The 22,423-nt window shown below is 49.1% G+C and overlaps 1 protein-coding gene across 5 annotated transcripts in view; it reads right to left on the reverse strand.

Moving 5' to 3' along the window:
* Window positions 1–22,423, reverse strand: part of MROH1 (maestro heat like repeat family member 1) — a 73,654-nt gene that overhangs the window by 6,076 nt on the left and 45,155 nt on the right. For 4 of the 5 annotated variants that reach the window (XM_078875678.1, XM_078875675.1, XM_078875674.1 and 1 more), the window contains 17 exons: window positions 21,514–21,649; window positions 20,379–20,474; window positions 19,430–19,534; window positions 18,842–18,977; window positions 17,621–17,733; window positions 15,861–16,013; window positions 14,009–14,163; window positions 12,099–12,264; window positions 11,333–11,526; window positions 9,679–9,816; window positions 8,582–8,696; window positions 6,810–6,956; window positions 5,427–5,615; window positions 4,085–4,240; window positions 2,981–3,115; window positions 1,315–1,417; window positions 449–514 (listed from right to left, as the gene is read on the reverse strand). In XM_078875678.1, coding sequence (XP_078731804.1) covers window positions 449–514; window positions 1,315–1,417; window positions 2,981–3,115; window positions 4,085–4,240; window positions 5,427–5,615; window positions 6,810–6,956; window positions 8,582–8,696; window positions 9,679–9,816; window positions 11,333–11,526; window positions 12,099–12,264; window positions 14,009–14,163; window positions 15,861–16,013; window positions 17,621–17,733; window positions 18,842–18,977; window positions 19,430–19,534; window positions 20,379–20,474; window positions 21,514–21,649 — 2,303 coding nt within the window. Of the gene's footprint in view, window positions 1–448; window positions 515–1,314; window positions 1,418–2,921; window positions 3,116–4,084; window positions 4,241–5,426; window positions 5,616–6,809; window positions 6,957–8,581; window positions 8,697–9,678; window positions 9,817–11,332; window positions 11,527–12,098; window positions 12,265–14,008; window positions 14,164–15,860; window positions 16,014–17,620; window positions 17,734–18,841; window positions 18,978–19,429; window positions 19,535–20,378; window positions 20,475–21,513; window positions 21,650–22,423 lie in introns of those variants that run through there. The other variant, XM_078875679.1, reaches the window with a different exon arrangement.

A 22,423-nucleotide genomic window follows, 5' to 3' on the forward strand; every position in this document is an offset into this window, starting at 1 on the left:
GTACAGACACACGATACATTAATTTACGTTCACATTCAGCACGAGCAATGTGAATCTATATATTGCAAACATAAATTACGCGCTCGGTGCTAATGTGGGTGCAGCTGGTTTTTAACGTGAAAGCAGGAGAAATTCATTAAATGCTTTAGTTTCGGTCCGATCTTTATCAACGGTACACATTTTTTTTTATTTGCTAGAGCAGTGACGAAACATGTGCCTGACACTGCCTGAGCTTCCTCTCTCTACCCTTGCCACCCTGGCACCAAAATTGGACCGTGCCCTGTTGCCATGCAGACACCGACACTCCCAACTCCCGGCCCGCCAGCGCTCAGGCGGACAAAATCTTATAGCGCGACGGCGGCCGCACGGCGCAGCGTTCGAGACGGAGGGCGCAGACGGAACGCCGTGTGCCCGCGCTTGATGTGGCATCGGCACGGGCGGCACTCACCCCCGCACACGTGCTCCAGCGAGATGCTCTGCAATGTCTCATTCGCCACGTTGCCCAGGAAGAAGCCTGCAGGCACACACGAAGACAAAGATCCCACCCCGTGTAACCTACGCGCAGATTCGGGGCGAGTGCTAAGAGCGAACGCCCATGAGAGAGCCTGTGGAGGAGAGGGTTGGTGGATCACCAAGAGTTAGGAAACCTCAAATCCTACTTTGAGTTGGGCAGGAGATGTTAGTACCACAGGTCGGTCTAGAGACCCACGTTGAATAATAAAGTTTGGTTTGCATAGCGTCGTTCATGAAAATTGCATCTCAGAATCGGTGTGGAAACACGGACTTGGACAATTGCCAAAGCTCTGCAATTCTCTATATATTAAGATGTTTTCAGGCAATTAATGAGTGTGTTCACATGCGGGAGGAAAGGGGAGCACCAGAAGAATCCCACACGTGTGAGAGGGGGTAACACTTTCCCATACAGAAGGGAGAGATAATATTAGTCCACACTTTGCCGTCCCACCATCTCCTGGCAAACCAGGCTCCGGCCTGGACGCCGCAGGGAAGGGAGTTTTGCAACATTTGTGCAATCCACAAACCCTCGCCTCCACAGTGGTGGATGACAGGCGTGCGACACACCTGCCCAGCTAACCGTTTGTTTGCGTTTTCGCCGGGTAGTCCAGTTGCCACCCACGCAGAGTAAAAAACACCCTTAAATGAGGAATTTGCAGAAACATCAAAATGCAGGATCCTATTGAAAAAGAGTGTTGAGACTCATCGCGGCTTCGTTGTAAAAAAGTATTTCTCATTGTATAAAAGGTCACTCTTGCCCATCATTCACTCCGTTCCCAGCAGCACACGCTGTCCACTCACCGACAAGCATCACAGCGTTGCCCCGGATTTCCGCCCACGTGCTTTTGAAGAACGACACGCAGCTCATCAAGTAGAAGTTCACCTTGTCGGGAAAATCCTTGATCTGCAAACAAAAAAAATCAAGGAAAATTATAACAACTCTATAAACAAGCAGCTTTCGCGCGACAAAGATGCGGACAATTAAATGAGACACCAAACTCGAAGAGTCACGGAGAAGTGCACGTTTGGTGGGAGTTTGCAAGAGGCCACTGAGCTTGTACAAGGGACATTCAGAAGGAAGAGCACAGGAATGAGTCATCAGTCGTTTGGAGTTTATATCCACGTATTGCCGATTGGGATCAACAGCCACCACTACAGGTGTTGGCACAACCGTAAATGAAGTTGTAATCGACTTTGTGCTCACTGCATTAAATGTTTGATTTTGTCTTTATCCCCACTTGTGCCGCTGGCTCCATGCCAAGAGAAGCATCCATTCAGAGGTTTTGCAAGGAAGTGTAAATCAGTGTGTGTTGTGCGAGCAGTAAGCAGAAGGAAATATTCACAGAACTATTTCTGAGAACCATTCATGTGACCATTTACATTCACATGTTATGGGGCAGCGCCATTACTTAACCTGCGCGAGCTGACTTGCACTGCAGGGAGTTTAATATTTGACGGTGGTTTGTGTTTGTGCAGTGTTTTAAATTTCTCGTGTGACACGGTTGCTTTTGCTTTGATTTCCGTGTGCTTCATTGCTGTACTTCATTCTGTTTAAATTTTGATTTAAAGCTATCCACGTATACAAACACAGAGACAATTTCAACCGAGAAGATGGATTCTGGCTTAGCAATCATTGGAAGGATTTGATAAACCATTTCAGGTCTTAATTGATTGTGTTCACGCTTACGGTGACTTTCAGAACGCATTCCATTATCTTCCTCTCCCCCCTCCTCTTTTCCGAACATAGATGGACTCTTCCATCTGACCAACTGCCAAATCGCTGTCTGTGGTGCTGACGTTAAGAAAAACCGCCACTTTTTTCAAATTATCTTGCTGTGAATTTCACACCTGATGATGATTGTTTGTGTTGCAGTCGAATCGTCGTGAAAATTGTTATTGTTTTATATTTTTATTATTTTATTATTTCCCTTCTACGTGACTTTACCGAAAGAACCAAGAATATTCATTCTGTTTGTTTTTCTTTCGTGACTTTTGGTCACCCAGGTCACGCCTACAAAAGAGATTTATCTTGGCCACTTGAGCCGTCTCCTGGTTAAACAAAATAAACTTAAAACTTGAACGTGGTCACACACCCCGCTGCAAACGCGTGTGTAAGCATTGCCTGTAAACCCGACACTGATCATTCTCAGAGCTGGAATTTAGGCAAATTAAGTGAAAACCAAAATTTTATGTCACGATTTTTTTATGCAGTCATTCCCTTATTGACTGTACTGGGACCATCAACTCACTACACTTGAGAACCCGGAGAATAATCTCGGGCAAAGTGCTCCGATTCAACCCAAGGGTTAGTGACAAATGAGCCAGGAGCCAGATCAACATTGCATGCAAGATTAACGGGTGCATGACGTTCCTTTTAAAAATGCCGGCCTCATCCTCGCAATGAGCACCGTGTTATTTTCACGTGAAGCCGTCAGCGTAGTTGCAGGCTGCCCCGGCACTGCCTTACAATGTACTTGGCCAGGTCGTTCATGAATTCCCCGTAGTGCAGGTTGGCATCCTCCAGCAGATGCTTCTGGAACATGGTGCCAATGGCCTCGGAGCCCAGCAAGGAGCCGATCGTGCGCAGGGCAAACTTGCACGCCTGCATGGCACAGGGACCGCGTCAAGGCCACGGGCACACAACCATCAAATCGTTAGTACAGTCGCTGTTAGTGCCATTCTGATAGCGCGATGTTATCAAGAAAGTGTGCCATGTTTCATTAGACGATTATAGTCTGCAGAAGATTCACTGCAGGGGGGAGCGATGTTGCTTCCTGGCTTTACCCAATTATCAGAATCCGAATATTTATTTATACTGGAGGAATCTGATGAGACGTAGAGCTGTTTCACGGATGTCCAGGAGGTCATTTGCGAGTAAAACCTTCGCACATTCCGAACGTGACGCCGGCGCACATGGCCGGCTATTTCTCTAAAAACTTTGCGGGATCTTTAGCGTCCACTGCGAAGCAAACTGCATGTATCTTTTGTTAATACACCCGCGGTATTAACCAGGACAGCCGTGAAGCTTGAACCGCGAACATCCTCCGCAACAAAGCGGAAAACGGGTTCTCGCTCGGCCACTTTCACAAGGGTGGTAGTTCTCCATATTGTTTTTGGGCAACTGTTATTTTGGCACAAAGCGATAGCAACCAGCCATTCTGCATTTACAAGAGATGACAATTTACGACGGACGTTGCCTTGACAACACTGGCAAACATGACAGTTTCAACTGTGCTTGTGAAATGGCTTCAGAGGAGTCCCTATATTTACATTTCAAGGTTCTCATATATTACTGTTTTATAATCCAAGGTTCAAAAAGCAATCACTACTCTGTTCATCGTGCCACTTTGGATTGCCATCGGATTTTACCCTTCTTTTGGTCCTGCGAGATATTTTGTTTTGCAAAGTTAAAACCTGACCGCTGACTAGCGCACGTTTTGCTTTTCCGATTTGAATCAAAAGAGACGGGAGAAGATATGAATGGTGGGGCACCGTAGGGAAAATCACGAGCGGACAGAGGAGCAAGCGAGAGGGACGGGCGACAACGTTCGCGTGACCGCCGCTCGCTCACCTTGCGTACGTCGGGGTGCTCGTCGTTGAGGTGCAGCAGGATGCTCACCAAATTGGTGTGCACCTGCTCCAAGAACTGCCCGCGGGACTCACCATCACCGAACTTGGACAGGTTCCCGAACAGCACGAACGCGGCAGCGCGAACGGTCTCCTTCTCCTGCGCGTTGGGACACCATCTCGTTTCGATTCGCTTCATTTCCGTGCTTTAATTTTAATTCGTTTTACTTTTGTCATTTTGGGCGAGCAAGGCAACTGTTGCAAGTGGACACCATCCTGGTCCTCTTGAGTTCTCACCGGGCTAAACAAATAAAACCGACTTGACACGCGGCACATTTACACGTAGCACATCACATGTTGCACACCGCGTTACGAAACTGCACCCACAAGCCAAGAATCACGCAGAGGGTGCCACGTCAAACACAACACATCTCACACACCACGTATTACACACCGCACAGCAGGAATTACACAACCGCACAGAAGCTGCATGGATCCAACATCACACACCACGTATCATGTCACACGTCAAACACAATACTCTCGCAGCCAACACATCAATGACATCGCACACAGCACACCACATGCCCTGCGCCCCACACTCTGCACATCAAACACACAACACTCAACACACCCAACACATTCCACAGAGCATCAATGCACCTGTCATGTTTTTTTTTTATCCACTATTAATTTAAGCCAACACTTGTTGTATCAGTCTTGAAATGGCTTCAGACACACACACACAGAAACTCCTAGAGTGCTTATCACTATTATATCCTATCTCACCCTGAGTGCATTTGCAGGCATGTTTTACGTGGCACACATTGAATACAATTACGCACATTGCTTTAGCAGCTGCCTAATGCCCAGATGCCAGAGCTAATTTTCCTTTTTTAAATTCCAATCTCGCCGAGAACTTAATTGGCTCTATTGACATTTAACGCTGTGATTTCACTCCAATTGTTTTAATCATTCGAGCGATTTCGGCAAGCGGAGAGGTCACGCGAAGAGGCAAGACGCACGAACAAACAAGCAGCGACAGCCGGCTACCAGCCATTTTGTCAGAAAACAAAGCAATCAATTGGCCAATAAATCAAACCAACTTGATCAATGTTTTAATCTTGTTACTCCCTTGCATTGTTTTCGTATGCTCTTTCAAAACCGCAGGAGTAACCAAAAAGCGTGCACGAGTCACGCCTTCGCTGCGCAATGCCGCACACAATATCCCTATCGCTTCCCACCCCACGCCCGTAGGGGATGTCAAAAACCAGAACGTTCATTACAAACAAAACACAAAAACCCCTAATCCGTAGCCACCCTAATTAACACGATTAACCCCTGACCTTTTCGAAGAAGGGACGGATGCGCAGAGCGATGTTGATGAGGATTCCACGCACGTTGCTCTCATCGACGCGCGCCAGAACCTTGGACAGGCCGGACATGGCCTCCAGGGTGATGAGGTCATCCGGGTCATCCTTATCGTCCATCCCGGCGATCAGCGCCGACAGCACCGTCGTCGAGTACCTGTGAACCTGACGTGCATGGACCCCCATAGTGTCGCGCGTGTGAGGAATGATGCCAGTATGTCGGGTTTCCAAGTATAAGAATTAAGAAAATGCATCCCTGCAATTGCTTGCTCATCCCCACCGCTGGTAGAAGGATCTCCCTGTCGAGAGCTTATGATGGCACATTCTTCCACACCAACCTGATGTGTTGGAAGAGGTAATAGTACTTGCCCCACCACATGCAAGCTGCCAATCGACAAACTGTGCCGAACCCATTTATGCTGCTGGGTGGACAGAGGCGGGGAGGGCAGTTATTTAAGAACATTGCTCCATTTGTCTCAACTGCAAAGCCGGGAGGTGGAATTGAACCGGTGGTCTCTGGATTCCAATTCCAGCGCGTTAATAATGATACCACGGCAGCATCCCCCGAGAGAATGTACTTACTCGAATAAAAAAATTGCACTGCCACATTATTTAAATAAGTTGAATAACTCAACCATTTTGCAAACTGGAACGGTTTCTCTTTAACGGTTGCTGGCATAATCTTTTATATATATAAAAGGGAAATTTGTGAATATGTGTGTCTGTTCAAAATGTTTAGCATACTTCCCAACATGCTACAAACTTTAAATTTGGCATGTGGGTAGTTTCCAGACTGTACACAATGCAAAACGAATAAAAATAGACTTTTGTATTTTGGGGGGGGGGGGGGGAGCGCAATAATGGATATATTTTGCACGGCAAGTGAGCGGTGACGTCCCATCTGTGATGTCACCCGCATGCGGCAGCGTCACGCAGTGTGCCTGCTGACGTCACGCATCCCCCCCCACCCTCCGCGTAGGCCGCGTATTAATCCAAGACAAGCGTCCAAGTCTCGGGCGAAGCCGGGTAGTAAAGCTAGTGCTCTATAATTAACACATTGTTCGAATGCCAGCCACGGCTAACATCGGTGACGAGTAATATCTGAACTGGTCCTGGATCTCCACTAGGTTGATTTATTCTTAAAATGAGTACCCCGTGCCATGAGTAAAACATCAGCACTGGTGGAGATTGAGGTGGCCTAACATGGTGGTGGCCAAACCAACCCCTTTGCACGCCATTCCAGCCTCAATACGTGCTCGCGAACAACTTTCCCCAAGAGCCTTTTACAGGCTTTGCAGGGATCTTTGTCTTTGTCTAAAGTTCCCTGTGCCCGTGGCCCCCGCCCGGTGGCCCACGTACCTTGTGCGCAGCGCCCGTGGCGATGTTGCCGAGGCCACGGATGCACAGCATGCGCACCACATGCGAGTTGTCCACCAGTCGTCCCAGCAGGTTGTTCATCAACACGTCCACCAGCAGCAGATCGGACACCGCCTGGTGGTTCAGCAGCTGGAACAGCAAAGGAGAAGTCGAATTGTCTTTGGCTTTCGAATTGCACTGAGAAATGGAGAGGGCTTCCATCGATTATTACGGTTGGCTATGTACGGTGCGAAAGAAGTTCAACATCAATACATACACTGCTTCCTAAAAATAACTTAGCCATCGTGAATGTGCCAAAACAAACCAAAAGACATCTCAAGTAACTTAAAACGTAGATATCTATAAGCACATACAGTGATCTATATCTGTGTTTTGGGTAAGACCAACATGGTAGTTTCATGCCAAAATCATTGTCGTTTACCCTCCATTGTCACGAGGCTCAAGGCATTTTCTGTGAATCGTCGCCACGTGCCGATGGCAAATTCGGTCGTGAAAAGTCTTAAGCCACCAGTGCAGAGCTTTACAGCTCAGAATATGCGTGTGTATACTATTCTGTAAACGTGACAATCTTGTCGGGTGGTGGAGGGTGAATGTCACGTGGCCAAACCCAAAAACAAATGTGAAGTAGCGAGCCATGTGTTGAGCTATGCAGTGTTGGTAATATGACGGGCATCCCAAAATGAAGGAGATTTTTAATATCTGTTATTTTCTTTTTGCTTATTCACAAATACATTTCAATTATGTCGCAGGCATTTAAGTCATAAGAGGAAACTAAATCTACTTGGAGCTATGCAGCTAGCAGTGCACCATCCAGCGAGAGAAAACAGGGCGAGAAGATGGAGTCACAAAACTTCTTCGGAAGTCACCTTTTTTATGGCCTGAAAAAATTGGTCATCACATTTCAAGCAAGCCAAAATTGTTACATCTGAAAGCTGTAAAAACCAAATAAAGAAGAAAAAAAAAATGTAATCATGTTATTTTTGTGCAATCATTTGTGGCCCAACTGGGACCATTAACTCACTTCACTTAAAAATCCAGTTGAATCATGGGCAGTTGCCCAGATTCAAATTCAGGGTCTCGGCATTGCTGGCTCCGTGCGCCGACCTCAGACGCATTCAGCCACCTCCGAGTAAATTTCATACATTTGCTTCTATATATAGAAGTTATTCGATCCGATCTGCAGGCCCCATGTGGTGGGGTAAAGTGTGGTAACTTCCATCTCTAGAGAGAGGTTTGGGCCAGCGTGGAAGACCCTAAAATCACCTCTAGAGAGGAGTGCCTCACAGAGAAGTCCCAGGTGCACCGCGGTATTTTCCGAACTGTAGGAGAGTAGGGACCTCGCTGTTCGCACGCCAACAAGAGACGAACTCGCCATGTCGGTCGGTGGCCAATCAAGCTCCCCTTCCCCAGCCCTCTGAACTCCCTCGGTCGCTCGTGCGCAGTTGGGTAAACAGCCACCTACAAGCGGCGTGTATCGTCAAGATCGAGCAAGCTCAAAAGGGTGCCGTGGAATGATAAAGGTTGAGAAACAGCACCGCTCTAGTAGCCCTTCCACCAACAGTGACATGGGCAGGACATTTGCAGCGCTGCACCTTCACCTTTAGAATGAAGCTATTTGGGTCAAGACTACAGGCAATGGACAGGAGCTGTCTCTCTGGCGGGGCCATGCTGCTGCGACCGGCTGCAGTTAATAAGGAGCCTCTGTTGGCTTGGCGAGCACGCCGTGGTTTGATGGAGACTGGCGGTGACGGCACCTCTGCGAAGAAGGCCACCACCGTGATCCGCTGACGGTCGTAGACGCTGGAGAGGACGGGCGCCAGGCTCTCGGTGATGAGTGTGAGGCGAGGCCCCGCGTACATGGCCATTGCACTGATCACGCACGCAAACACGCATGCACACACACGCACACACACACACGCACACACACACACACACGCACACACACAAAGATAAAGATCCCCCGTATAGCCTTAACAGACTATAGGGGCAAGTGCTGTTAGCGAGCACCTATGAAGGCCGGCACGGCACACGAGGGGGTGGGTGGCCAGCACCACGCCCGACCGCCTTTGTCTCCCTAGTGACGATGTTTACTACACACCACACCAGGTACTCATTTGAGGCTGAGTCGACCTAGGGGAGGCCCGGGACTGGTTCAGATCATCGTCACTGATGTTGGCCGTGAGCGGGAATCGAACTCGGGTCGCTGGATTGGTAGCGCAGCGCGCTAACCGCACACACGCACACACGCACACACACACGCGCGCACGCGCCAAAACGGTCCACCGCCCAAGCCCTTATCAGACTGCTGGGCCGAATGCTGTTAGCGAGCACAAATTTGGCATCACATATATACACAAAGACAATATGATAAAGACCACTAAATATAATTCACTAATACACAGCTGCTGGCAACTGCAGTATTAAGTGTCCAGCTTGAATTGTTAAGACAGCTGGTATTGTCACGGAAGGCCCATGCATGTCATTGAAAGCTGCCCATCTGCTGCACAATACGCTCTCTAGAATGTGGAAACGGGAGACAGCTCCAGTTCTCCTAATGACCAGCACTGCTGTCCTCTGCTTCACAGTTATGTGCCTCACAGTCTCGTGTGGCACTCACCCAGCCACCGAATCACCCACCTACTCCCAAAGCCACCCAACTAATTCACCCAACCACCCACCAAGCCACTAAGCTATCCAGCCACCCAATTACTCAGTCATCCAACTACTCACCCAGCCACCCACTCAACGAGCTATCCAACCAACCAGCCACCTAGCCATCCACCTGCCCGCCAACCTACTCGTACAGTCGCCCACCAACTCACCCAGCCACCCACCTCCCCGGGGTACTCACCGTGCCAGGGAAGCCACCCCCTGGTGGTGCCTCTCCTCGTCGATAATGAGCTCCCATTCCTGCTCGCTCTCCATTGCCTGCACCACGTCGGCATTGCCGGCGCGGCTCAGCATCAACTCCAGGGCTTCGATGCTGCACCTGCAGTGCGGCAAGGTCAAGTACCGTGTCGGCTTCAGCCCTGGTAACAGTGGCGGCACGTGCGTTGTCTCGTAGACGGCTGTGCACGATGGCACATCACGATGAACATTGCTCGTAGTGGCTGATCGGATGCCCCTGACTATGTGCACCAGAGGTCACTTGAAGGGATCTCTGACGCAGCACTGCAGTATCCACTTCAGTGGACTGTTCCCGACAGTGATTTTTTTTTGTACTGCTCTGCAAGAGATCCAAATGGATTGGGATAAAATTGGGGAAAAAACGAAAACGTGTATTTTTTTTTAAAGGGAAAACATTAAAAGGGTTTTAAAATGTGAAAGAAAAGATCAATATAAAAAAACTCTGCCTTCTCATGATGTAAAAATGTATCAAAAATATAACACGTGTCACTGGGTCTCCATTAACATGTATGGAACGTTACTTCACACCTATTCAAATCGAAATTGCCCTGTTTGTATTCATTTAAACCGTTTTGTAAAATGGAATTATTTCTCCTCAACACGCGCTACTGAAGTTGTGTGCCGTGATTTACACCTTGTTAACATAGTAATGTCCTGATTAAAACTCCATTTAATTGGATTGAATCTATCACGGGCAGTTCATTTCTGCATCCACTTGTATCCCGTTAATGAGGATACATTTATTTTCAAGGATGTATATACATAACCAGCAAATTAAATACAAGAGCAATTTTAACAATTTGATGCAACTTAGGGTATCTATGCAAAAGTTCTCAAGTAATATCATGGACAGAGATAAATGGAAGGCCATAATTGTCAATGTCTTTGCGGAAAGGGCCTGGCAGAGGGAGATAAATATATTAATTTTGATTTGCGTGAAAAAACATTTAACCAAATAAATAATAACTTACAAAAAACAAAATGTGAACTGTAAACCCAGCATCTACTGGCAGTGAAATTAAATGGATGTATTGCACATTTACAGCCATTTTGTCAATCCTCTGCTTGACGAGGGCCTCCCCATGACATGGGTATTATTCGGCCATACTTCACCACGCTGGTCAGTACGAGTTGGTGAAGATGGGCAGCATACCTCATGGGAGCATAATCCAGTCCAGTACAATGCATTTTACCGCACTGCTGCCCACAACATAGCCGCACAGCAAAACTCTAACAACCAGGCATTGCCATAACGCAACGGTCAACATGTGGACATATTTATTGTTTTACTTACAGATATTTACGCGCGATTACCCAGGAAAGTGTCGCTGTGCCAAAAGAAGCTATTTTTCAGGAGGGTCCTGCCACGTTTTTGCAGTCGAGGGTCATGTTACCCAATTTGAGTAATTTAAAGAAACATTTTCAGCATGTGGATGTTTTGGACAATACCAGTTACACTATATATATATCTTTTTAAAATCTACATTGCAAAATGGATTGTTAATTTTCTAGAGATTAAAAAGACAAGTTGGTATTTTCTCTCGCTGTCGCCAGGCCACGTTGATATCCCCACCGGCCACCCCCGGTCACCCACGTACTGGCAGGCGTCCATTGGCTTGGCCACCCTGGGCAGCCCATTGGACTTCTGGTTCGCCGTGAGCTCCTTGGGCAGCTGCAGGCCAACGGAGGAGCCCAGGCGCACGAGGAGGGTGGCGAACAGCTGCGGGTAGACGCCGCCCATGACGGCCGCGCACTCGGGGATCGCGAGCACGCCCTTTATCGCGCACGTTATCTGAGACACGACCGCAGACACAAACGCACGTGCGCGCGCACAAACGGGCACGGTTGGCTAGAGACGGCAAAGGCTTAGGCTGATGGCGGGGACGGCTCCGAGGCCCGGCGGGGCGCCACTTTGGCTGCAAATAGAAGGCCATCGAGCTCAGCAGGAAGTCTCTTTTCGAAAAATGCACAATAAGTGGATTAACGTTAAAAGGAGTTAAACTGACGTGGTCACAGACGTTATTTTTTCGGTTAACAATGCGCAGAGCCGACACTGGGTCATTGCGAGGTTTACGGCGAGGGTTGCTACCTCCGAGCTACAAAAAATATATATCATTAGGAATAAGATCTCGCAACAGCATAACAGGGGATAACCGCATTTTAATGCATTGCTTTGAGCGGTTGATCATTACACAGCTGACAAAAACTGGCACGTTTAAGGTCCTGGCAAGACCTACAGATTTCCAAGGAACAGCCACCTCAACAAGAGGACGATCGTGGGAAAACCAGGACAGGTGGCAACCCTAGTTGAGAGGCAAAAGCGGCACGCCACCCCTCCCACTCATCCACTGGCTCCCCGCTCACCGCTAGCGACGGCAGTGTGGCGAATCGCAGTGACAGCTTCTTGTTCCGAGGGTCAGGCTTCTCCTGGTAGGGCAGCTGCCGACTCAGAGCTTCAATGAAGTTGGAGAAGATCTTGGCAATGGTAGCAGGATCCGATCCCAGGCAGCGCCACAGCTCCTGGACGTGCCTGCGCGGACGCCAACCAGGGCACAATCTCGTCAGATCAACGCATTACAGAGAGAGAAGCAGCCACTGAAGGTTGCCACCATCCCTGGCTTTCCCAGGAACACCGTCGTCTTTTCAAGGTTAGCTGGTTCTCGGAAATCTCGAAGTCTTTGCGGGACATTAAACGTCTCAATTTTGTGGCAAACGCATAGTAATACTTCTGTAATCGTAATAGCAAACAATTCAGAACAAAGCATTCACATGCAGTGGTCCCCGCTTCTGGTGTTGTGGGATGTTCTTTTCCAATGATATAATTAGGTTTATTTGTTGCCTCACCAGGTTGCAACCCCAAGCGGTTACTTGCCAAGTCGTACGCACGGCCGCCCGCAGAATAAACACATCCCGACACATGCTGGTGAAACAAAACAGCGCTGAGCAATACAAATATTTAATTAGTTGATATTTGTGTTGACAGTTTATTGTGCTCGGGTGACCGAAGAAAGTTATTCTCGTGACTGTACAGTGTTCACAGGCACCGAAGTGTGCGTGATCTTATCAAACCTTGAAAGCTAAGCAGGGCTGAGTATACACAGTGCTTGGACGGGAAATCACCACGCACAAACAGGCCGTCATTAGCTGCAGGGGTAGGTGGAGGCAGTGGAGGCAGTGCAACAAATTAGATTGCTCTTCTGTACTTCTTTGCTCCCAAAGCTATGCTTCCTAGTTTCATGAATCCATAAGCAAGCAGCATTGTGAAGAGGGGGCAACAACAAAAATAAGTTAATAAAAATAAACAATAACTGCAGTAGTCAGGGCTGAGAGGGTTATAGCAAGCGAACATTCAGGGCACCCGACCTCCTGGATCACTGGATCCTCACGTTTGATGCTTAGGGGGGATTTGAGCGAAACCAGATCTCCCGATCCTCCTGCTGCTTGAGCTGCCCTATTAAAAGCTCGATGATGAACGGGACGACGCAAACCAAAACTCTGCGCATGAGCGGGCGACAGGTGTGACAGCAAGGCATGCATGTACGTGTGGCACGTGACGTGCGTGTGTGGCATGTGGCGTGACATGTGGCGCGCGCGTGTGTGGCACGTGATGTGTATGTACAGTGTGATGTGTGTAATGTGACACGTGGCATGTGCATGTATCACTTGACTTGTGTGTGACGCCTTTGTGCGAGTGGCATGTAACGTGGCGGAGAAGGAGTAGCACATTGCGCTTCGAGCGACATCAGAACTTGCCGTGTTTGTGTGTGTGGCATGTAAGTTGTGTATGTCACGTAATGCTGGTGTGTGTCATTTGACATGTGTGTGCGGCATGTGACATGTGCCACTTGACGTGTGCGTGCGAGCCATGTAGCGTGCGTGTGTCACTTGACATCTGTGACATACGAGCCACATGCGACCGAGTAAGCAGAGGCAGCCAATTCAGTCGTGCGATTTCGAGGGCGATTTGGTTACTCAACTATTCGCTCAGGTGTGGGCCCGGCTCTACACACACAGAGTGGTGCGTCACGTGACGCGTGCGTCGCAGGACGTGTGCGTCGCCTGACACGCGTATCACTGGGCACGTCGCTCGAAGTGCGTGGCAATTGACAGGTCACTTGACGTGCGTGTGCGTGTCACTTGACGTGCGTGTGCGTGTCACTTGACGTGCGTGTGCGTGTCACTTGACGTGCGTGTGCGTGTCACTTGACGTGCGTGTGCGTGTCACTTGACGTGCGTGTGCGTGTCACTTGACGTGCGTGTGCCATGCAACGCACTCGTCATAGGGCAGGGGGTAGGTGAGCAGGACGGCGATCGCGGCTTGCAGGTGGTGCTGCGCCAACAGCTGTGCGGCCTGCAGGGCCCCGTGGCGCACGGGCTCGGCTGACACCTGCTGCAGGTGGAGGTGCAGCATCGCCAGCATGCTGCCAACCTGCGCCCAGTGCGCGCGCACCATGCGCAAACACAGTCGCGTAAACAACCGCCGTCGTGACCTCGACTCAAACACGGTGGCCACAAACGCGACGGCAACAAAACACGACAGCCACAAATGCGTGCTCGTGCACACCCACAAACATGGCCACAAACACAGCCACAAACGTATCCTCAAAGTCACTAATATATTAGAAACAGAATATGTATTTATACTGGATGAATCCGATGAGCTATAAAGTTATTTTTCACAGATGTCCAGTAGGGGCGGTTAAGAACATTACAACAACAAACAATACAACAAACAACGACATGTGTGCAAAGTACAAGAAAGGTAAACAAATCACCCAAACACATACAAATAAAACTAAGCAATCCCCATCCTACCGGGCAAAGCCCACTGAAGTATTAACTTATTTTTTAAAAGCGGCATGGCCACAAATGACAGCTCAAGCACAGCCACAAACGAAACCGCGCTCACCACGTTTCAGGACATAAAAGCCAAAGCAAAAATTTAATTGGGAGAGTAAAAAAAAACAAAAAAACTGAATAAGGTAAAAATGTTAATTTCTCAATACACACACGGCCCCATATTGCATTCGGATGCCCTCACACACGCTTCAAAACTTGACGTTAAAATATATAAAACAAAGGATTTTGAGTGACGTGTATTGTGATGGATTTTAATCCCGAGAAAGAAGAAGCCTCTCCATGTCAATTATTTGCTTTTACTTTAAAGCATTAACTGCATCAGAAAGTTAAACTGTGATCGCTTTTATTGCATTGAAACAGGCAAACAGCCACAAAAGTAGCCAAATATTCCAACATGTCACGACTCGCAACCCATCAAATTCTGACATTTCATTATCACCCAATTGGTGGTAAGCATCCGCATAATTTGTCGAAAATTTTAAATTATCCAATTAAAAATAATAACTTTCCATAACAAAAATCTAGCAAACCTATAAACACTCCAGAGAAGTGATAGCATGCTTCATGCTTGACTGCTGGTAAGATAATCTGATTGGGCAAGAGCTGAGGGACAATACATCATCCATTATAAATGCACACTGTATCATTTTAAGGAGGAGAGTGGTGGCCCACTGTGCAATGAACCCAGCGACCTGAGTTAAATTCCCGGTCACAGATAACATCAGTGGCAAATTATATCTAAAGTCATCATGCTCAATCCCAACATGTATTAAGGGCTTATCGGCACCCCCTGTAATGAGTGCCATAAAAATTGTCGCTATTTTTATGTTAAACCGAGATGAGCCTGGACAGGCATGGACAGTGCCTGGATGGGCAACCACCATGCATGATAGGCGTTACAGGCAATGGGGCTATGAGATGGGCAATAGAAGGTAGTGCAGCACAATCCATTGTTGTAGTGCTGTACTTCTACACTCCGACATCACCCCACCTTCACCGACCCACGTTAACCGGCGTGGTCAAGTATCGTCTAACGACCTCCACAACTCACCTGGCACGGGAGAGGGGACATGGCAAAACAGGGTGGTTGTGAGGATTGGGTCGGCTCATCCAGAACAGACACCTGGCCCCATAGGCTCCAGGTACTGACCAGGCAGAGGCACTGCAGCAGCCCGCACGCGCGCATGCCACAAGCGGCTCGGGAGGGATAATTAAACGCGGGGACACACGGCGAGCGGCCCGGGTGAGGGACCGCGCCGAACCCACCTGATCGACCAGGACCGCCCCCCGCGTGCGGATGAGGCCGTTGAGCACGACGCTGGCCCCCGTGGCCGAGCTGACCTGGTGGTCACCCAGGCTGCTGAGCAGTGCCGTAAGCAGCGGCACCAGCTGGTCCTGTGGCACGCGCTTGCCCAGCACCTGCAGGGGGGCGGGGGGGGGAAGGCAAGGCGCACAAGCACCGCTCGCTCAATAAGTGGCAGGGTTTCAGCAATGTTATGTTTCTCGTGATGACGCAAGGCGGTGAAGGTGTGGATGTGCAATTGCCGGTACATGCCCATGCTGTGTGGAGGGCCTCAATGAGAAAGATCTCTAGAGGGCCCTTGTATAGGGTATTTTGGCCTATCCTTTCATCCTTGCCAGACATCTCTGAAGAGGCGCGAGTACCCACACTTTACCCCACCACACGCAGCCTGCCGAGAAATGTACTTTTGTGTACCCATATATTCTGCTGGGTGGACAGCACACAAAACTATTTTTATGTCATCAGGTAAGACCCACTAAACTATATACCTCTGTTTTAGAAGCGACCTGACCACAATTGATAGCCCACCAAAACGGCTTATCACGTGGAAATTTATAGCAGCCAAAAACTCCGAACGCACATTTCTAAATGTGGAGGGAAAAACTAAAGGACCCGGAGAAAAATCCACACGACCACCAAAACATGTAGACTCCAAATATACAGCAGGCATCAGGATCGCGATCAAACCCACGACCTCCTGCACACCAGGCGTAGGTAGTTAACATCTCGCCACCGTGGCGCCCAGAGATAGAGAATTTACCAAAATTGCCCATTGCTTCATCTGACGTGCTGGGAGATGGATGCACCTGCGACATCTAGATCGCAAGTGCAGTGCGCTAATCGTTACACCATGGCTGTGTACGCCAGCTTTGTAAGCTCTTCGAATTATTCGGAAACATTAGACTGTGCTGGATCCCCCCCTACTGACATTTCTGAATAATAACCTGCTGAGCGAGATGCTTGAACTTTCTGGTATACGACAAGCAATGTTTTTACCAGACGGGGTCATGATACATTTGTATTCAATTTGGCTGCAATGACACTTTCATTATAATGTTGGTTGTGAAGGAAAGGTCAGAGATCTCCACACAAAACCTTTCCACAATGCTTAAAATAAAACAACGGTAAATCGTACACAATCACCCTTTTCTAAAAGCTAAGGGATCGTTCAATAGTACCAATATTCATCACGAACGTGCACAAGCATTCTCCAGAGAGGAATGGGTGAAACCAAAGACATGCTTTTTTTCATAACTAAAATGTTAACTCAAGAATAAAACATTGTACAATAAAAATATATTACGAAAATATGCAACAACAAAAAATTCAAATTCCAAAACACTATTTTTGTCGAGATGGCATGAACCTCACCTGGATGGAATTTAGCTTTTAATCAAGTAACGACCTCGGCAACCACCACCACCACCTCATTGCCATATACGACTCGCAAAGCAACAGACATTGAGCGAACAGCAGTGTGTGCACAACAGTGCATGATTGGATAAAGCGAAGAGAGAGTTGGGAATGCATGCCATTCATCATCCACACAGTGTGGTTAACAGAAAGCTGAGGACAGGGTCGTGGTAGCGAGATGAATCCCAAAGCACCGCCAAAGCTAATCAACATTTTTTATACTTTTGGTGAGATGTCGCGACTGGTGGAAAACTTTAGCCAGACTGACAATCCTTACACCACGTCAAGCGGAGGACTGTCACGGGCTTACCTTGGCGATGTCGGAGCCGGCCTGCTGGAGTGCTTGCTGGTTCAACTGCTCCAGTCTTTGGTTCAGAGTGAGGATCCCCTCCACCATATCGTCCTTGTAGTCAGGGGAAAATCCTGGCACACACAGCCACACGGGTTTCCACATGGTAGGAGTGGTGGAGGAGACCTTTGTGCGAGGGCCAACCGCGCTAATCGCACCTCCGATTAGCACGGTTGGCTATGTATGGTGCAAAAGAAGTTCACCATCCACAAATGCAGAGAGAACGGCCCATGGAAGCGGACGTCAGAGCTGCATCTGAGGTCTTGTCAAGTGACATCTGGTTCCACTGATCAAATTGACAATTCAATCAATATATATTATTCTAAGAGCTGGAGTTGAGCCAAAGGGAAGTCAAAACCAAACATAAGTTGGTGGGGTTTTTGAGTGCATGATCTCAGCAGTGCCATCTGAACGCTCTGCCCTCTGAGCCGTGAGCCCATCCACTCGCCAGACCCCAACGAACAACGGTTCAACAAAAGTGTGGAGACAAAACATCTGGGAGTTGGGAAATATAACTTTACGTTAAAAAAATAAGATTTTAATCGGTCGCTTATTTATGGATGCGAAAATCAAGGGGAGTTTTTTTTTTAATTGCCTCATAACAACATTCATAGTCGTTACAGCTAACAAATTCCATCGTTAAGACTGCACGTTCCGTGCAGTGCTCCACCCGTGTCCCAACGGCTCCTGCTCATAGCTCCTCATGGTACCGTATATGCACAGGTTTAATGAGAAACCAAATGCGTAAAAAACATTCACTACGCAATAAAAAGTGAGTCATTTGGTGAACCTCGACGCTGAGAAAATAGGAAGCAAGTGTACACGTATTTTTCCTTCTGCAACTATAATTGCACGTCTTTTGTCCTGACAATTCATTGGATAACAATTAATATCAATTTCGCATGTTAAAAAAACTCAAATGCAGACAATACGAATGATTAGAAAGTGTAAAAAAAATCAGAAACATCACGGGTGGCAGTGCAATATTCTCATTAAGATAATCATTAAACAACGCGTCTTTACGCTCAGCAGTGGTAAGCATACACCCTGGGGGCTGCGATTATAACTTCCCACATTCGGACGGCCATCACGCTGCCGCACATATCCACTACGTGAATGCAATGAAGAGAAAAAAAACTCGCGCTCACGACGGCAGCAGTCGCGACGGGGCGAGGCGCTTACCTTCGTACTTGAGATGGATCCGCAGGATGGCGTACAAGGCCTGAATAGCGCAGCGGCGCACCGACAGCACGGGGTCAGTGCAGCGTGGCACTAGCCGTCCCATCACCGTTCCCAGGTTGCTCAGCGACACCATGCTCTGTGGGGGCAAATATTCCGCACAAACCGTGTAAAGTTGGCCCAGACGGACGCGTATCGATGCGTTCCCATTCATCACGGCATTTCAGGACGCGCGTGTCAAGCCACGCTGCCCGGATGAAGGCCTCGCCACGTTGGTCAAAGGGCTCGTTAAACCGTAATTCATCACGTGGGTCAATGCAGGTTGCTGAAGTCGGGTGGGGGAGGGTCGGGATGAGGACCGGATCGGATATCACTCACAACCGACGTCAGCGGTGATGGTTAATAGAAACTCAGGTCGCCGCCGGGTTCACGGCACAGTGAGTGTGCGCAACCGCCGCACAACCGAACGTGACGCGGGGCGAACAAGGGGCAGGAGGGCGACTTGAACGAGGGTTTAGGATCGACTCCGATGGCACATTTGCCGTGCGCCCGGGCGATGGTCGGCATAGGCCACCGCGGGACGGCGCTCACCGTGACGCGGACGCCGCTGTAGTAGCAGCGCAGCAGGGCGTGTACGGTGAAGAGCGCTCGCTCCCGCTCGTGGTCGCGGACCGACTCGATCCAGCCATCGACTTGCTACGCGCACGGGAGAGACGCACGGCGCACACGGTAAAGAGCCAGGGAACCGAGCGCACAAGCAGTTTCACCACGACCGCTTCGCAATTTTGCTCAGCAATCGGGTTTGTTTGTCATGGTGGCTGATGTTAGTGGTAAAAAGTGATTTCCTTCCCCCCCCCCCCAACACTCGTTTTTTTCCAATTCGTTTGAGAGCAATGCAATAAACAGTACAACAAACCGTTCAAACATTTTCGCATCAAATTAGTAACTTAGATTTTTCGTGTTTCGATTCTGTTATAGGAGAGATTCGCCCCTGATATGGACGGCCGACGAAAATTTAACAGCCAATACAATTACTCATGTGAGCAGACAGACACTTTTGACTTGGCATCATGACCAGTTGCTGTTGTGTGTTCATCATAAGCACCGTGCCCTGGCAGGTGACCAAGACTCGGGCCAGCGTGAATCCCAGCGAAACCCAGACACGTTACAAAGGTCTTCATGATCCCTCTCGAGCCGCGCTCACGTAACGTTATTTGCGAAGAATCCTCACAACGGAAAGGCAGGACGCCAGACGTACACCGAACACTCCTGCCACGTGTGACACGGGCGTCATCTAACGCAACGCTTCGGTCTCGTTACCAGCGCGCGCTGCACTCTAATAAGACCCTTATTGGTTCCGTCTGCCACCACCGAGTGCGCGGGGGGGGGGGGGGGAATGGGGGGGCTCACATAGTCCCATCTCGAGCGTACACAAAGCGGCCCCCCCCGCACACCGACGAATCGCTGATAATTAACGAGCACCCATTTCCCAACCCCCCCGCTCGCGGCGGTAATGAGCGGAGCCCCGTCGACTGCGTACCTTGAAGACGGTCTGCAGGCCACCGGGGGTGAGGTCCCTGCGGAGGATCTCGACAAGCAGCTCGTGCAGCGCCGAAACTGTGTCCTTCATGAGAGCCTGGCGGCGCGAGCAGCCGCACGGGCATGCGGGACGGGAGCACGCGTCACACGTGACGTCCCTCGCTCAAAATGGGCCCCCACTGTCTCAAGGTGGGGGGCGGAACTCTCACCGAGTCCCGAGGGATTTGACCGGATCTGGCTTTCGTATTCGCGAGCCCACATTTTTTTTTACTAAAAAAGCCCGATACGAACTGGGTGGTTAAATGTAATTTTTTTTAATTGTTCATACAATCTGGATGTATGTTTGTACTGTATGTCGAACTTCTTTCGCACCGTACGTAGCCAACCGTGCTAATTGGACGGTGTGGGAATGCTGCCATAGTGTTGCAATGGTTAAGACACAGGACTTGCAGCATTCCAGAGGTGGTCAGTTCGATTTCATCTCAAGGCATGGCATTTAGAACGGTGCAGGTTTCTTAAATTCTCCCAGCCTCAATCCAACACGCATTATAAAGTTGTACACCAGGATTGGTAGTCATGTGCGATGGAAATAAAGTGTGGGTACTGCCACTTATTCCAAGATGTCTGGCTAGTACCCTCTGGAGGGTTTCTCAAGCGTTCCCTCTAGTAGAGGCTCAGAGGTGGTCAGAATGTGCTTTAAATTATTACCGTCATTAATCAATAAAAATATATCATTTGTATTCCTTTGTAGATCCACTGCTCGATGAAGTTCTACCAACACCGTGTCATTCATTGGGGCTGTTTGACCATAATTCACAATTCTGGCCAACGCCAGTAGTTCAAGACAATTTCAGATGTCACTCGCCCCCGATGATTAGTCGTCACCAGTATTCAAACTCAAGTTGTGATCATAGCGCAGTGCGCTAAACACAGTTATTTACGTTAACTAATAAATGGTAACATCAACATTATTCTTCAACCAATCCCAAAATTATAAAACTTTCGGCAACAGCAAAAGGCCGGGCCAGATCCCGTGTTCCGCCCTCCCACGTCTCCACCATCCACATGTCACCACCATCCACATGTCAACATGTCACCACCATCCACATGTCACCACCATGCACTGGTCAACCTACCTCTTTCTTCTCCCCGTCGGGCACGGCGTCGTCCCTAGAGCGGTCGGAGGGGAGCGGAGGCAGGATGTACACGCTGTACAAGCAGGTTTTCATCAGCTCCACCGAGTCAACTTCTGCCAGCGGGGGGTCCAGCTTACTGCCCCGCTGTCAAGGTGTGAACCCAACCGTCGCCACGACATTTACTCACTTTTCGCTCCGCGGATACGGCGCTCTCACAAGAGAGAACACGGGAGCAGAGACGCCTTCTGCCGAGGCCACCATTTGGACCGATTAAAGGAATGGAGTGCTGCCCAAGCGGGGGGTCCACCGAGGAGATGAAGCGATGGGATCGGTTCACGTGCAAGTGTTGGACGGATTGTTGTTAGTGGTGGTGGCGGCTTGGCGAAGCCTTCATCCAGCAGTGGATTGATCACGGCTGACGACGATGATGATGATAATGATGATGAATGTGGAAGGCACAAACTGAATGCGAGCGGCTTACTTGGCTGCCCCGTCCAAATACAATGGGGCCCCTGTGATGAAAAGCGCCGGGTGCAAATTTGCAGCCGGTTGAACATGCCATTACAAAAGCAGAAATGACAGCCCTAATACTGGGTTAGTAAAAAGAAAAAGCTTTGATACTGGAATCTGCGTGCTACTTTTTAGCCCAACTGTGCTCTATGCACTCGCTGGGAAATAAATATACGTTGCTGCAACACAATTTAACAATATAAAGGCGGCTCTGCCGTCAAGCAATCTTCTCTCCGATCGCACGTGCGCTGCTACTGTGACTTCGCTGCGTTCAGTTGCCAGAGCCTGCCGAGTTTGTTCCCCAATAGAGGAGCGGGGCCCTAAGCAGACGTCGTAGCAAAAGACCTTCAGAAGTGGCCCGTGCGCCAAACTTTTTCAGGCAACGGGTGCTTGGCCTGGC

Source organism: Lampetra fluviatilis, chromosome 42 (assembly GCF_964198595.1).
Source record: "Lampetra fluviatilis chromosome 42, kcLamFluv1.1, whole genome shotgun sequence".
In the NCBI taxonomy this organism is placed as follows: Eukaryota; Metazoa; Chordata; class Hyperoartia; order Petromyzontiformes; family Petromyzontidae; genus Lampetra; species Lampetra fluviatilis.